Source organism: Microplitis demolitor, chromosome 7, assembly GCF_026212275.2.
Source record: "Microplitis demolitor isolate Queensland-Clemson2020A chromosome 7, iyMicDemo2.1a, whole genome shotgun sequence".
In the NCBI taxonomy this organism is placed as follows: Eukaryota; Metazoa; Arthropoda; class Insecta; order Hymenoptera; family Braconidae; genus Microplitis; species Microplitis demolitor.
Genome location: NC_068551.1, coordinates 5,982,188 through 6,000,205, shown reverse-complemented (window position 1 = coordinate 6,000,205; position 18,018 = coordinate 5,982,188). Strand labels below are relative to the sequence as shown.

The following is an 18,018-nucleotide window of genomic DNA, read 5'->3' as shown; positions in this document are numbered from 1 at the left end:
AAGCCCTTAAAAAAAAATTTTATAACCAAAGTTTATTCTGATTTGAAGTTAAAACAGATGTTGACGGATCAATCCAATAGTTCCCAAGTCCAAATTAAAAAAGTAGTTAGAGCCTCAAAAGTTTCAGTTCTTTTGATGTTAGGCTTGCCGCTGAATGTAATGTGTTGTTTAAGTCCTCAATGTCCTAAAAGTAGCATAAGAAGGAGTAAATCACCTTTTTAAAATAGTATTTTAACCCTCCAACCCGAGTCAAAATTTAAAGACTACATTAACAACATAACAAATCTTGGTTGAAAAAAATTCCACTGCGGCTGGTGGCGCTATCAAATACAGATTTGTTAACTATAAACCAACCATATCTTCGTCTCAAATAAACAATAATTGGGTCCATTCAAATATGGGATATATTTGCTTGAAACAAATCTCATTTAGCTCAAATAAATTGTTCTCTCAGTGTACATTGAACCTTAGGATCCTACCATTTGCTACACGGAAAAAAATGATGCTCAAAATTTTAATAGTTTGTAGTTTATTTCCGACTTAAAATTAGTACATTCAATACTAATATCAAACCAGGATCATTATATATATATTACAAAATGGCTATTATTTATATTCAAATTTGATACACATACAAAAGCAAAATTTGTAATTTCGTATATCAAAATTAATATGAAAAAGAATCGATAAATTGATATCTACAGTTATTACTATTCAAATAAACATAGAAAAATTTTAAAAATGAGCAACCGAAAAATTAATAAATGTACATATTAATATATAAAGATCTAGTACACGAATTTTTAATTTTATTATTTACCCCTTATTCGATATATGTATATGATAAATTAATTTATAATAGCGAATAAATAACATACATTAATTATTATTCAATGGGATAGAATTTATAAAACAAGAGTTAAAAATTTTCGATATTTTTATGAGCAACAAAATCAGCATCTAGTATACTAATTTTTCATTTTATTATTTACCACTTATTCGATTTATGTATATTGTAAATTAATTTATAATGATGAATAAATGATATTTTGAGCTAATAATTGATTAGTGATATAGAATTTATAAAATAAAAATTAGTAACTTTTGAAATTTTCGGCTGGAAAAATCAGTACCTGAGATAGCAATTCTTAATTTTACCAATCATTACGTTTTAATAGATTATGCCATAAATTAATTAACTTTCACTAATAAGTCACGTATTATACCTAAAAGTAATAATATTTCCTTACTTTTTGAAATCATTGGTAGTAGTTTTTGGGAATCTACAAAAATTAGTACACTATTTTGCAGTAAGCATATAATAGTACTAATTATTGGTAACAGATTCCACTTTTTACTATTATTTATTGATTTTTAACATTATGTTTTTTCCGTGTATGAGGGTTTATTTTGAACCGCTAAGTCCGACATTAAACCCGACTATTGTCCCCTTGAACCTTGCAATAGATTTAGATGTAGAAAAATTAAATTCTTTAGTAATTAATCTCAATATTACTGAATTATTCAAATATTATATTGAATTCTTACTTACTACACACTCTAATTCAATAAATTGGTAAGAGTTTAATAAATTGATTACTGTAAACTTTAATTTAATTGATAATTTAAAACAAATTTTAAGTTAAATGGGATAAAATTTAGTACTGGACACGTGCCAAAGCAGATTAGAGAATTAAATCTACTATTACTCATGCACTTAACATTACTACGCAAATATTGTCTTCAAATACTCGTCTCAAGTTAACTCTCAAGATTTTTCATAAGTAAACGTTTGTACGTGACGGATACATTTGTTATTTTTCTTTCTCTCCTACGTTCTATCATATTTTTATTGTAAAATAAATCTTAAATTATCCGTCAACTATAAATTCAAATTTCAGAAATATATTTGCACTGCAATAAAATAATAAAATTTTTACTATGACTTGAAATAACTCCAAGGATTATATTTAAGTTAACTGACAAAAGGAGTGTAATAAAAGGTAATATTAAGTCAGTCAAGGTTAAGAGTGTTACGACAAAAAGTAATGGCATTCAAAATTCAAATGCAAGAAAAGGGATAAAAGATCATTTTAAAATTAAATGGACAAGAAAATTTAAGAAAATAAACTAACCATCGGACAATAAGACTTAGGTATAAAATATTCAAACCTCCCCAAAAACCTAAAAATTTCACGACCTTAACTTTTAAATTATATTTCTATTCTACGAAATTTTCCTCTCGTGTAGGCATAAACAGCTTAAAATATTTTTTTTCTCAGAAAGGAAAATTCTATTTCTGGAATACCGAAATAATGATTTTCTACGCTGATAATAAAGCCGTTTTTGGTCAAACCCATGAGTCACATGGAAATTTTTAACTTTCAATTTTCAGTTTTAATTATTGTTATTTTTATTTTTTTTTTTTGTGTATAGAATAGTCTTATTGTCTAGATTTTTTCTGGCACTACACGCTGGAAAAAAGTGGTAATACTTGCCATCTTAACGAAATAACTATTCCTATCCGTACATTTTAATGATTCTCATTCTTTTATGTTAACTATTACTATCGAAGATGGTAAGCATTCGTATCTAAATAGTAACCATTCCTATTCGTGATGATAACCATTACTATCTTAGAAGGTAAAATTAAAAATTTTTCAGACATGAGAAATATTACGATCTAGATGGTAACTACTATTACTATCGGCAATAGTAATTATTACTATATGAGAAACGAAGTTGACATAAACGCATGATAATGATTATCACATACACGATGGTAATCATTCCCTATCGCAAGATGGTAATAGTTAGCATTTTTTTCAGCGTCTAGACTACACAGAAGAAAGAATTTTCTGGCGCAAAAAAATTTTTTTGCCGTAGAAAAATTTTCATTTTTAATTTATAACGCAAAAATTTCTTAGGACAAGTGAAAATTTTTTGTGTCAAGAAATCTTTTTGTTCTGTATAATTTTCAAATTTCTATCTTTTCAAGTCATTATAAATTCTATGATTTGTAATTTTTTAAAAATTATATAAAACGTGGAATATAAATTTGAATTTTCAATTTTTGGCTCCGAAAATTGAAAATTAAGACAGAACGAACAGTAACATAAATTTAAAATGATACTAAAGTTAGCCGAAGTCTAATAATTTTTTTATTTTTTTAAAAATGACAAATTATGACAAAAAATTACACTTATTTTTTTTTAAATTTTATACATGTGCATATTTTTGAGATTTTTTTTTTTTCGTAATTGATTTATTGAAAAAAAATCCGAAAATTTTTAATTGTCTGCTAACTTCAGGTTTATAATTTAAATGTAATTAATTAATTATTAACTAATAATGAATAATTAAATGGTGAAATAAGAGCTAATTGAGATATTTTGTAAATGAAAATAGTAAAAAAAAAAAAAGAGAGATTGATAAATGGATGAGGTGAGAAAAGATCTGTCGAAAAGGGTATTTGATCTATATATTATACCGCGCGTCATGAGTCAAGAGCTGATTATATTAAATGGATGGTAAAATAGTCTGCTTAACATAGCGTTTATCTGCTCTTCTTGGTTTTAGTACTTTTTCACTGCCTCGTCAGCCATTGCCCGTAAACTTTCTTTCTCTGTACCGCCGACTATCCAATACAAATACAAGTACAAGTCAAATCTTTTTTTCCTACAATCTCTTATGTCTCGCATTCATCCAGCATCACATTCAAATCCTTAAATATATATATATATATATATATATATATATATATATATATATATATATATATTTATATGTATCCTTTTCTTTCTTTCTTTCTTTATCTCTCTTTCTTTACATTTTTTACTCGTCTCTCTTTGACACTGTCACTTTTAGATTCTTTACGTCGATACCTATCTCACTTCAACCCCCACAAAATTTTTTTTTCATATTTTTTTTTTGTTCTGCTTCTATTTTATTCCCCTCATTATCCTGCTTTTACACACTATATACTCAGCCCTCTGTCTCACTTAAATTTTATACAGGGTGTCCACAAAATTAACCACGAATCATTAAATTTATTCAAGTATAATAACCAAATTTTAATTTTTAGTATTTTCATTTCAATTAATCATTTTTTTTTTAAATTCAAAATTATATGGAAAAAAAATGGAGTTAAATTAATTTTACAAGTTCAAATTTTGTTTAATTGTTTGATTAAAATTAAAAATTATTTTGGATTAAAATTGTAAAAAAAAATGTAAATATCAAAATTTAAAATAAAAATAAATAATTTAAAAAATCCTGTTAAAAAAAAGAATCTTTTCTGAGTTTATACATATGTAGTAAGATATAAAATAAAATATATATGAGAACATTTATAAATATAAATATATATTTTTATCCGCTTTATTTTATATTTATATTTTATTTTTCCGAGTGAACGCGAGTCGAATCAAAACCCGTTCGAGAGTCTCTACTCGTTCTCGTTCGAATCCCGGGTGTTCGGTGTGTGGCAGGGGCTCTTTTGCCAGTACTACACACAACGCAGCAGCAATAGCTATAGCAACGAGCAACGCGGTCGTTCCCCCTTGGATTGGAAGAAATATATATACATACTCATATATGCGTGAACGCACAACAGGACGCCATGCCATACCATACCACGCCATGCCGTACCATGCCATGGAGATTGTGAGGGTGAAGAAACTGAGACAGAGTATGCATCCCAAACCCAGCCCAACAAACTGAGCCACACACAATACATCTCTATATATACATATATACATACATACATATATGTATGTATAAACAGTAATACAATAAAAAGAGAAAGAGAATTCAAGAAACCACTAGAGTTGTTGTTAAGCGACAAGTAAAAGATAGAAACGAGTATAGAAAGAAAGAAAGGAATGTTTAAAGTCAGTTCAGGGCTTTTTAATACCTTATTCTATGCTACCTCAATTCACCAATCTCTGATGATGCTGGTGATGCTGATGCTCTTACTTCTACATCTACTGTCCCTTCTATTCTCCCTTTATAAAATTCCCCTTCTTATAGATCCAAGGGTGCTGAGAGATAGTATTCTACAATTTCTTTATATATATGTATAGTTCTATGTCTATTCTCTTTATTATTATTATTATTATTATTATTATTATTCTGTCTTTTTCTTTTTATTTTAACCCCTAAAATTTCAAGACAACAGTTTAAAACTAGCCAAGGGGAAAATAATTGTACTTTCGTGGTCTCTTGATCTGAGCGTCAAGTAATCCAAACACAGCATAAAAATTATGTTTATTACTTTTAAATGCTACTAAAATTACACCCTACATATACACAATTATATACAACCGAGTTAACATATTTTATTTTTAAAATAAATTTTTTAAATGATGTTAAATTTAAAAAAATTATGTATAATAATAAATTAACGGCGGCAAAAAATATTTTGTTCTTTAAGATAAGAAAATCCATTAATTATGTATAATGTCTAGTATTTAATAGACTGATGATTAATAAATCATTAAAAGTTTGTTTATTTTCTTTTGTTATTTATATTTTTAGTGATTATGAAAGTAACTAGTATTGTGGATATAAGATAAGAAATAATCGATTTAAAATTTTTTTATGTCAAGTTGTTTGACAGTAAACACTTGATCACACGTGGTGATATGTCGTTAGAATGATAATAAATTATTGAAGAGGAGGGGGTAATGTATTGATAAAAGTTTTTAGATAAAATAAATAAATAAACTCACCTGTTTTTTCTTTTATCTCGCAGAGGACCGAAAATAATGCTGGTTTCATTCTATGGCAGTTCAATGTATGTTTTCTGAAAATAAATAAAATTGATTTATGTTTTGTAATTTTATATTTTTTTTATAATAATAATAATAATAATAATAATAATAATAATAATAATAATAATAATAATAATAACGATAAATCTGCAGTCACTACGTGACTGCCCAAATATCGGTTCCATACCTAAAGAAATTCGAAAATTTGAATTTTTACACTTTGAACTTGACAATTTGAACTTTGGCAATTTGAACTTTAGCGATTTGAGCTTACCTTTTTTCTCAGGTTTTGTGTGCGTGGAAATATAAATTATGTAAACTTATACGCCTGAAATAGTATGGTGTCTTTTTTTCAGTGGTTTTGTATGTGTGGACATATAAAATATTCAAATTTTCAAACGTTCAAATTTACAAAACCTGAGAAAAACGGTAAGTTCAAATTTACAAAAGTTCAAATTGCCGAAGTTTAAATTGGTAAAGTTCACTTTTCAAAGTTCATTAGGTCGGTTACCCAAATATCGCTACTAAATTTATGAAATACACAAAAAATAAGGTTTTTTTGCTGCAAAAAATTTTTACTTGCATCAAGAAATTTTATGCATTTTGAATTGAATACAAAAATTTTCTTGGGGTGAGAAAAAATTTTTTTAGGCGAGAAATTAATTCTTACGCCAAGTAATTTTTTCTAGTTTTAAATAAATTTTTGTTTTCAATTCATAATGCAAAAAATTTCTTGGGGTAAGTAAAAATTTTCTTTAGGCAAGTAAAGATTTTTTGCGTTAATAAATCCTTTGTTTTCTATGTACGATCTTTTGGCTTTGAGAAGTTTCCTAAAACTAAAAGGAAGTATAAATATGTCATTTTGGAATTAGTAACGCGATGTAAATAATACAGCTACATATTCAGTAATATTCAGTCATATTTAGTGACAGAATAATTGAAATATTAATTGATTTAAAGAAAATAAATACGATCGTCATTTTTCTCGCATAATTTAAATGTAATTCGAATGATCTAGATAAATCTATTTATATCAATACTTGGCAATGAAAAAGAGTTTAAACTATGAAAAGGCATAAACTCAAGTAATGAACTTTCTAACGATACCAAATTCAATAACATTAACCAATTCTATCATATAGATATGGCGGGAATAAAATTTTCTTTATCCTTTTAATAATATAGAATAGATTAACAAATTCAAAATTTTTAAGTAATTTATAACAGGTTGTAACTCGAAGGAAAATAGTCGTACAACAAACAGAGAAGGCAAATTGTAGCTCTAAGAGTTTTCTGATCTGGTTGTAAAAATTTTTTACTATGCATGGTTCCGGAGTAATCAAAAATTAATCATAACTATCGAAAAAATTTATTGAAGCCCATAGACTGTTTTTAAGACAACCAAAGATTTGAAAATTTTTTTTTTTCGATGGTTTTCCTAGGATTATTCCGGAATCATTCATAAAAAAAATTTCAAGATCAGATCTGAAAACTCGACACTTGAAATTACAATTTGCTTTTTTTTTGTTGTACGGCCGTTTTCCTCCGAGTTACAATCTGTTAAAAATTACTTAAAAATTTGCAATTATTCTAAATATCTCTTAATTTTTGGGACTAGTGTATTATTGAAAAAATTTTAAATTTTGATCTGCGGCAATTAAATTTCCGAATACTTTTTGAAAATTTCTGACAACTCCATGATATTTCCGGGTTGCATTAAATTCCCTGATAATTCCCGAAATTCCCGGTTTGTGGCCATCCTGTTAGAAAAAAAAAATTTAATTTTGATTTATGAAGAGTTTCAATTTAAACAAATTAATTTTATCTATACATCGTAGAATTTACTATAAAGATAGTAAAAAATATAATCGTGTTAACAAAAAATACATTACGCATAATAATTTTCAATATCTTTTTATGTAATAATTGCCAACCAGTAAATTTTACTAAATGTTTTGTAATTTTTACTATAATTTTTTCTCCGTGTGTGTTCTTAAACAATATGAAAAATTAAAGAACAAAGTGTTATAAATATATAATTAGCTAAATAAGTTTAATTGTGAAATTAGATTTTGATTTCTTAATTGCATTATTCCGTAGTAATTCTATATCTCTAATAGTATTCCAATAACGATAAGCATCGTTTAACGAGATAATTATACTATACACTACTCGGCAAATACATATACTCATTTTTTAATTTTATTTTGTATATACATTTTTTATTTTATTATCTGCAACAGAGACACTAATGAAATTAATCCATCCGTGATTTTTTCTGCTTTCATTTAAAATCGTTATTATTATTATTTTTTTTTTCAATGGATTATTTCATTAAGACTTAATGAGAGTTCAACATTACACACATATGTATAATTTATATTTATAAATAAATAATAGGATTTGCTAATTAATGCATGACTTATTAAAGAACTACTTAAAAATAAAAAAAAAAAAATACAATGAATAACAAAATTTGAATTTCTATTCTGTTAATAAATAAAATTTTAAGTATTCTCATTATAATTTATAAATAATTACTTTATAAAAATAATTTCTTATCTTTTGTATGTAGATATTTTTTATCAAATCACTAGAATTCTACGGCAACATTTTTTTTCAAATCATCATTTATAGTTTAATTAAGCAATTACCGTAATTAAAAAAAAAAAAACAGTGTATAAAATTGAATGGCTAATTTTTTTTCACTAAATGTCTGATAATTAAATAAAAAAAAATTAAGTGTTGCAATTATTTAATTGTTGCAATCTTAACTGTATAAACTTCCGTTTTCTACAGTTTTTATTCTTTAAATATTTACATTACATAGTTTTTAGGTTACGTTGCAAGCAATTTTTAAGTTCCTATTTATCTTGGGTAAATATTTTTCATATATGTCTCACAAACTACTCTAAACTTTTTCGGACTATGTTCTTGGCCGTCTTTTTCCTTTTTCTATTCCATATATCTCATTATTAGCGCTCTATTGCCATTTCTTTTTCCATACACTTCTTTGCAATCACGGAGTGCTTTTTACTGGGGAAGATTGCAGACAGGTGGCAGTCTGGCGGCTATATGGAACAAATCCCACAGATCAATGGATTATATCAACTTGTGAAAAATAATTCATTTGCACACTGTGGGATTCGAACCTGAGCCTGGCCAGTACTTGCGTTCGGAGACAAGAGTGTTATCCACTCGACTATAAGTACTGGTTAAGTGTTGCAATTATTTTACATAAATTAAATAACTGTTTGAGATAATAAGAATAATCATATGTATAATATTTTAATCATTTATGTTCCGTATTATACTCAAAATTTCAAGCTTTCTGAGCACAAAAAAAAATTGAACTAAAAATGTTTTAATTATAATTATAATTGAATTAAACAATACTTAATATGTAAATAATATTTCGTTTTAAAATCGAGTAATTAGTTTTGTTTAGACAAATTGTTGATTTTTTTTTTTAAAGTAATTTAGATGTTAAATTTAATGTAAATTATTATAATTTTAGGATCAAAATTTTTTTTGAGATTGACATAAAATATAAATGTAATAAATTTAAAAAACTAAATTTTTTGCTATTCAGATTTTATTCATTAATTATATATTTATTTTTGTAATTATAGTTAATAATAAATTAATTTTTTTTTCCTTCGGTTTAAGGTTAAAGTGAATTGCAGGACTGGTTAAAATCATAATAAATATTCACAATCCTGAAGTTAGTAGACAATTAACAATTTCAAATTTTTTTTCCAATATATTAATTAAAAAAAAAAAAATACATATGTAGTACATTAAAAAATCTATAGGTGCAATTTTTTTTTTTTGTAATTTATTATTTTTTTGAAAATTCAAAAATTATTAGATGTCAGCTAACTACAGTATCATAAATATTTACTTATAATTGATTTATAAATTAAATGTGTAATTAATTTGTTGATTAAATAGGAGTAAAAAGATTATCTTCCTCGTGCTTGAGTGTTTAGTTTTCTTGAAAATAATTTTAAAACCTTACTTAATTATAATTTAATTTAAAATTTAAAAACAACTCAATAGAAAAAAAAATTATACATGATTTTCGGTAAATTAGATTTTGGAGTAAATCGAAACTACTATTTTAAAAATTTTTACGAAATTATTCAACTATACCTCCTGATACATTTAATATTTAATTAATTCATTAATATTGAAAAATAAATTCAACTTGAATTAAAAAATTCTTCTACTTGATATTAAAATTTAAGTTCTATTGTAAAAAATTATCAAATTTTATTACATAATAATTAGATTTAATTCTTCTATTATTGAATTTTGATTTAAACCAAACTGTAATAATTTTAAGAATCTGAAATTTTGATAATTAACAGTCATAAATTATATGTGATTTAATCTGTTGACTTTAAAAAATAAATTAGACAGAGTGAAGATAAATTCCGCCGATGGTAATAACAAGTTTAGTTTTTTTGTAATTAATATCCCATTAAAAATTTTAAATTCTTGTTTTATTTATACTTCCCTTTGCTTCAATAATTCATAATAAATAAAGCAATTTTAAAAACAACTGTTGTCAATTACCACCAATTAAACCAAGCACCCAAAACAACTAAAAATTTAATCGTTCAATTAAAGTAAACTTTCCAGTTCTCGGTTCGCTAAAAAAAACCCGACCTCCGAAATAATAAATTTTTTATATTTTCGCGCCTAAATTTTTTGTTTAAATTCTATAATAATTACACGTTTATTTTGTTACGTATAACTATTCAAAATAAACAAGACGACACTGAATACAATGTATAAAATAATTTTTTTGTTTTAAATAGTAAAATACGGGGAAAAAATTAAAAAAGAAAATGCATATCAAGAACTTTTGAAAATTTTTTAAATATTTATGGAAGTATTTTTTTTTATTCACAAGTAACTCATTTGTAAAAACACTTGAATAATTAGAGTGATGTTACTTTCAGTATTACAAAATCATATGAAAAAAAAAAAAAAAAAAAAAAATAATAATAATAATAATAAATAAATAAACAAATAATTTGGAGCAAAATATCAATATTTAGTTCTCTCGACTTTTCAATAATACGAGTGCGAATGTAGCAGACATCAGACAAATACAAAATTAATAATAAATAGAGTAAATAATTTCAATGATATGGAAATTAGCCAACGTTTAACAATTGTTCAAAATCAAAATCCTCTGGATTCAAAATAAATCCATCTAATTAATAAGGAAGTGAATTAAATAATTATCAGTTATCAAATACGAAATTGAATGTAGCAAACATGAGACGAATTTAAAATTATTAATAAATAAAGATTAATAAATAATTGATCAAATAAATTTTTTTAAAAATGCGCATTTAAAAACTTTTAAAATTAATAAGTGCATTTTTAGAAATATTATTTTTTTATAATTTTAAATTTATCCGATGTCTACTACATTCAAACTCATTATCAAATAATTTTCTAAATAAAACAATGATACTAAAGTTAACGAAAATCTGACAATTTTTAACACTTTAAAACTAACAAATTTAAATGTTTATAAAATAAAAATAAAAAATGCATGTTTAGAAAATTAAAAATTCCCTACATGCTTTTTTTAAAATTTTATTATTTTAACTATTTAACTTTTTTATATGGAATTAAAAAAAATGATACTAGTTAGCCGACGTCTCATAATTTTTGGATTTTTTTTAAACACCGATAGCTTTTTGAATTTTCTGCATGTGCATATTTTTAGTTTTTTCCATTTTTCAAATTAAATCGTTGGAAAAAAAATCCAAAAATTGTTAATTGTCTGTTAATTTCATGATCATATTCAAAAATTGTCATGTCTGCTACATTTACGTTCATAATAAAACATCAGATGTCTGGATACTAATGCCAGACAATCAATCAGATACTTAACCCTAATAATCAATAAAAAAAAAAATTACCTAGCCTGTGCTTCATCTAAACTCTGGTCAGTGATATTCATAATCTGTTGTAAAATTTCGCCAATATCTTGTTTACGAGCCTCGACTGTCTGATCGGGCCCCTGGCCTCCAGAATTATCAACCTGGCCCATGCTGCCATAACCACCAGTGTTTTGTGCACCCTGCCCGTTTCCACCCATCAATCCAACACTAGATCCTCCGTGCTGTAACATTACTCACAAAACTTGCACTGCTCTTCAATTACAGACCTCCAATAACTAAAACCCCACCTTCAATTTAAATTTAAGTTCAAATTCAAACCCAGTAACTAAATCTCAAATTATCTTATCAATCAACAAACCATAAAAACAATCAGTCAATTCAATAACAAACCTCAGCCCTCAACACACAACACAGACCACAATTTTGAGGTTATAACCTCACTAAAAAAAAAAACTTTATCACTTGTTCACTCAATCCCAATTTTATATTCTTCAATCAATCAATCAATTGATTGACTAATTAATTAATTAATTATTTAATTATTATCAATTATTATTAATTTTTATCGTATACACACGCGTAATATAAAATGGTGTATCGTCTAGTTTTGACGGATTGTCGAGTTTTACGTATACGCGTTTTCAAGGTCGCTTCTTTACGACGTGTTCCCCTTCCAGTTACATTAATATATTTATATGTATATATATATTTTCTTTTTTTGTTAATTATTTTACACTAGTAAAATAAATATTTAAAAATATGAAAGGGAAGAACGTTAACAAAAAATCAAACCCACTGAAATAATTAAACCGCACAAGGCAACGCTCCGGTTGTTTCTGTATCACAAAGTCTGCTCTGAGTTCAGTTGCAGGTTTGTTAAAAGTCGGAGTTGGTTAACTCCTTCGCTCTGTTCACTATACTCAACTCTTTAGTCTTCTTTGTTTCTCATTCGTTATTTTTTTTTAGTGTATGTAAAAACGTAACAAAAAAAAAATATTTATTTTACAGAAGATCTGTACTGCACGCGTGTGCGTGCATCACTGATTAACCAAAAACTAAACGTACCAGTCTGGGTTATGAGTCGGGTTCTGAGTTGTTCTGAGTCTGTGTTGAATTTAAAGTTGGAGACAGCAGACATGGAGATGGAGATGGAGACAGAGGTGGAGAATTAGTGTGTGGGAGTGAGAGCACGTGGAATGCGCGCGACTCGGCGGCCATCGTTGGAAAGTCCAATCAGAAACTCTCGTTAGTCATCCCCACTTTTATCACTGGTTTTGGTGCCTCGTGTTTTGTGATGATACAAAACTTTCCTTTGTATCCAACTACCGTCAATACTCACTAAGTTCTTTTACTTTATATTATTTTTAAATAAAATTATTTTTGAAGTTTTAAACGGATTTTTCTAAAGTTGATTGAATTTATTTTTTTAAATTTTTAACTTTGACCGAGAATTATTTATTGTTGTTTTTAATAAAATAATTCAAAAAATAACTACTACTATTCTATTTTATATTTTCAAATTTAGTTTTTTAAATTTTAAATTTATTTTTTTAAGAAGCTTAAGATTTCTTATAATTTTTGTTGAGAGAAACTAGAAATGCATTTTCATAAATTAGTAATTATTTTGACTTATTTACTAACGCGCATGCGTTGCGGCCATTGGAAAACATTCTAGCGGGAAAATTTAAATAATTTATTTAATCGATCAATAAAAAGTATCAATTGTATGAAGGTACATAATTTTGAAAATAAATTATATATTTTAATGATTTATTAGTAGTTTGATAATAACAGCACTTAGCAAGTGTGTAACCGTTTAATTAATATATCCAAATTTTAAAAAAGTCTGCTAGTATGGTGGCGCAACCTTTTGGATGAAATAAAAAATAAATAAAAATCTACTTTATCAATGCGAAATTATTTTTATAAAATAATAATGAAATATTATTTTTTGATTAATCATTATATATTATAATGAGTTTGAATGTACCTGAAAATTAGCAATTTTTCAAATTTTATAATAAATAAATAAAATGTAAATACAATAAAAATTTTAAAATGCGTACGCGTATTTTTTTTTAGTTTCATTATTTCAACTAATCAATTAAATTACTTATATGATCTTGAAATTATCAGATTTTTCTCCAACACATCAATTACAAAAAAATCAAAAAACTAAAAATATGCACATGTAAAAAAATAAAAAAGCTATAAGTGCCTTCAAATTTTTTTTTCTTTTTATAATTTTATTTTTAAAAAAAATCAAAAAGTATTAGACGTTGGCTAAATTCAGTGTCATGATTTTGCAAGAGCACATTAAAACATAAAAATTTTCATTAAATCTTAATTAAATATTTATTTTCATGTTCTCATAAAAATCATTATCACAATTTATAAGATTCTATATAAAAAATTGCGATTTTCTGATGTAATTATCAGTTTAATCCCCATAAACAATTTTTTCAGAATTTATCAAATTATTTAAACGGAAAAATACACAATTAAAATTTTAATTTACATTCTCAAGAATTAAAAAATTAAATTGAATTAAAAACAAATAAATGATCTTTAAGTGAGCAGGCAATTAACAATTTTTGAATTTTTTTTCAACAATTTAATTTAATAATAAAGAAAAAATCCAAAAATATGCACATGTAAAAAATTTTAAAAACTGTAAGTGCAATTTTTTAAATAATTTGTTTTTATTAAATTTATCATTTTTAGAAAAATTCAAAAATTAATAAACGCCGGCTAATTTCGGTATCATTGAATGAGTATGAATGTAGTAGACATCAAATATAAAATTAATAAATAGAGTAAATAATTAAGAAAATAAAATTTCAAACAAATGTTAGTTTAAAAAGTTTTGAAATTAATAAGTGCATTTTTTGTAAAGTTTGATGTTATTAATTATTTACTCTATTTATTAATAATTTAAAAATTGTCTGATGTCTGCTACATTCACTCTCATTTTTTTTAATTTAATTTTATTAATTATTTAGTCTATTTATCAATAATTTTAAATTTGTCTCATGTCTGCTACACTCACGCTCATATTATGACACATTAAATTATTATGACACTGAATTATGAGTGTGAATGTAGCAGATATGAAACAAATTTTAAATTATAAATAAACGAATTAAACAATAAAAAATAAAAAAAAAAATGAACATACTGATTTTCAAATTTTATAAATGCGCATTTTTTTGAAATATTCGATTTACATTTAATTGACTTATTTCAAAATTTTTTAAATTGTAAATTGTCAGCCACATTTACGCTCATCACTGAATTTGGCCGACGTCTAATAATCCTCTGACTTTTTTAAAAACTACAACTAACAAAAAAAAAATTATCTCAAATAATTGCACTTATTGATGTTGTAATTTTCTACATGTGCATATTTTTTTTTTCTTTTGTTATTAAATTGTAGAAAAAAAATATAAAATTATTAATTGTCTGCCAACTTCTGGATCACAAATTATTAACAAATCCACTTACTTCTTTTAACTTCAGTTATTAATTAATTCGCCAAAATAATTTTGAAGACCGACTTTTAAAATTGTATTGCAGCTCCATCTATATAAAAACAATTTATATAAATTATTTATAATCCATATAAATTTATTACAGAATAATCCACAAACTCATTAATCAATTTCTAATAACAATAACTAATAATTAAAAAAAATATATATTTACTAAAAAATTTATTATTCTATAATTTTTTGAATTTAACTAGCTTCCAAAATGGCACCACTTGCCAACAGCAGTAAGTTCACGAGACACCTCACACTCTAAATTTTTTAAGAATAAAACAAATATAAATTTCAAATAAATTAATCTTAAAAATATATAACTAAATTTTAAAAAATATAAAATAAAAAAATAAAAAGTTTTATTTAAAATGCTAGTGAATTGGGCAAATTGGCGGCAGCCTAACGGCAATACATGTAATTACAATTACAACTTTCAGTTACCGTCACTTCATCCTCATTGTAATTATATCCCTGTAGGTTATCCCAATCTCACTTCCACGTGGCTCGCACAATTATTTCAAGTCCAACAAAGCATCATAGCAAATTATCAAAAAAACTTTAAAAACACCAACATCAGCAGCAACAAACTTGAGCCAGTCATCATCCAAGAAATTCCAAGTAAGATAACTAGTGATAATAAAGATAATCAGACTCAGACAATGGATCCTAAAAAATTTGTAGTCGAGACGCGATTTAATGCATTTGCTGTTAATTTTAAAAACGTTAATGGAATCAGCGAAGATCAAGTGCGTGAAGTATTTTCCGTTTACGGTAAAATAAAACGAATTGCGCAAACAGGTGACGCTTATGGTCTTTGTTTTGTTAATTTTGAAAATGAAGATGATGCTGTTAAGTCTGTAGTTGGTGTTAAAAATCATCCTGATATCAGATTACGGGAAGCCAGATTTACAACAGATCGTTCTAAAAAACAAACTGATAATTCATCGCGTGATTTTTCATTTAGTAATTTAAATGGAAACAACGGCAATACTAATACCAGTAACGGATTCAACACAAATACCAACAATAATTATTCAAATGGAAGTGCAAGTAAATCAATTGAACCGGTTGTTGACAAAAAATTATTTAAACCAGATGAATTAGTAACAGAAACTAAAAATGAACAGGAATCAGTTGACCTGTCACCTGGTAACAATGCAAGCGAAAGTGAACAAAGAAACATTTCGATGTCACATGATACGCAAACTTTACCAGTCGCAATAGAATCAAGTGAAACTTTAAATAACTCAAAACAAGTAACTGAAGATGATGTGCGTTCAAATGCTTCAATTAAATCTCAAGTACAAATCCCAGAATTGGTTGCGAAAATCACAAAGTTATCAAGAGGCAGCAGCAGTTCCATGGAGAATGAGTTCACGTTCCCCAAGATGCCGATTGAGAAGATGGCGCAGGAGATTCTGGTGGCCAACATCGAAGAGGGAGTCAACATTCATGCTATTCTACAATTATTAGAAAAGTATCATCCGTTTGCGGCAACTGATATTCAAAAATATGTTCCAAGTAATTTGCGTTACTGTTATATTTATTTTACTTCACAGCAACGGGCTCAAGCTGTGGAATCTGAGTTTAATAACTGCGTTCTTATGGATAAACAATTACTTGTTGTCAGAGCTAATAACTTGGTAAATGTTTATGCTTAGTATTATTAATATTTTCATATCTAATTAATAAAATAATAAGTTAATATAAGTTATAATCAGTAAGAGATAGACATATATTTTTAATATTTATATGGGAAATATTTTATATGAAGAACAAATGTATATGTATTTTATTTACTTAAAACGTTACTGAGATTACGAGTATGAAAAAGTATTTTTTCCTAAAGTAATTAGTTACTGTTATGATTAAAAAAAGCAGAGTTACAGTTTACCTTGTTGCTTGAAGCCAAAAATATATAACCTTATATATTATTTAGTAGAAGTTATAAACAGAAAAAAAGAATTTTTTGGTGCATGAAAAATTTTTTGGTATAAAATGAAAACACAAATTTTCTTAGGACTAGAAAAATTTTTTCTCACCTCAAGAAAATTTTAGTTTTCAATTGAAAAAGAAAAAAATTCCTTGAGGCGAGTAAAAAATTTTGTGCAAAGAAATCTTTTTTTTTTTTATGTACCTGAAGATTGGAACGTTTTTCGCGAAATGAAAATGAAAAAAATTTATGTAATTTTACTTTAAAGGTGACGAGGGGTAGTTATGAGTGGCCTGCAATTTTCGGCTAACGTGCGAAACATTTCAGAAATCTAGATCTGGTAGATTTTTCACTTTTCATTTCGTTTTTTTATTTTCGATACGAGAACAACTTTCCGATCTTCAGGTACATTTTTTTTTAAATATTAAGTAAAATGATGAATGATTATCATAATATAATTTCTTTTTTTTTTTTTTTCGAAGAATACTACTATTAATTCTTCATATATTTATCAAATAAATTGTCTCAACTAAAATAATAATAGATATTAAAAAAGGGCTTATTTAAACTTTTGAAATAATTTAAAGCGATCGATTAAAATTATTAATTATTATGTTGACTAAAAAAACTTATGAACCAAAAATTAAATTAATTTGATTTACATTTATAGTATGATAAATATAGTCATATATATATACATACATACATATTATTTGATATATTTGTTTATTTGAAGTAAGATTATTGTTTAAATAAAAATAATTTTTTTTACTCACTGGACATGATTAGATTAAATTTAATATGCAATTTAAATATTTAAATTTAAAGCTCATCAAGTT

General features: G+C 25.5%; 2 protein-coding genes across 6 annotated transcripts in view; one reads left to right on the top strand and one right to left on the bottom strand.

Annotated features, from left to right (window-relative positions):
- LOC103570085 (homeobox protein extradenticle) overlaps nt 1-12,848 on the bottom strand; it is a 62,414-nt gene extending 49,566 nt beyond the window's left edge. For 3 of the 5 annotated variants that reach the window (XM_008547685.3, XM_008547686.3, XM_008547688.3), the window contains exons 1-2: nt 11,723-12,848; nt 5,733-5,806 (exon numbers count right to left, since the gene is read on the bottom strand). In XM_008547685.3, the coding sequence (XP_008545907.1) occupies nt 5,733-5,806; nt 11,723-11,934 (286 nt within the window). In that variant the 5' untranslated portion in view covers nt 11,935-12,848. The remainder of the gene's footprint in view (nt 1-5,732; nt 5,807-11,722) is intronic. The other 2 variants (XM_008547689.2, XM_008547690.3) reach the window with 2 other exon arrangements.
- A 2,641-nt stretch (nt 12,849-15,489) lies between these two features.
- Nucleotides 15,490-18,018, top strand: LOC103570086 (GATA zinc finger domain-containing protein 14-like). The gene has a single exon (XM_008547691.3). It carries the CDS (start codon nt 15,615-15,617, stop codon nt 16,905-16,907), a length of 1,293 nt encoding a protein of 430 aa, XP_008545913.1. The 5' UTR covers nt 15,490-15,614; the 3' UTR covers nt 16,908-18,018.

Bases quoted from the DNA above. Each gene is read 5' to 3' on its own strand.
- LOC103570086 (XM_008547691.3), top strand. From the start codon at position 15,615: ATGCTAGTGAATTGGGCAAATTGGCGGCAGCCTAACGGCAATACATGT.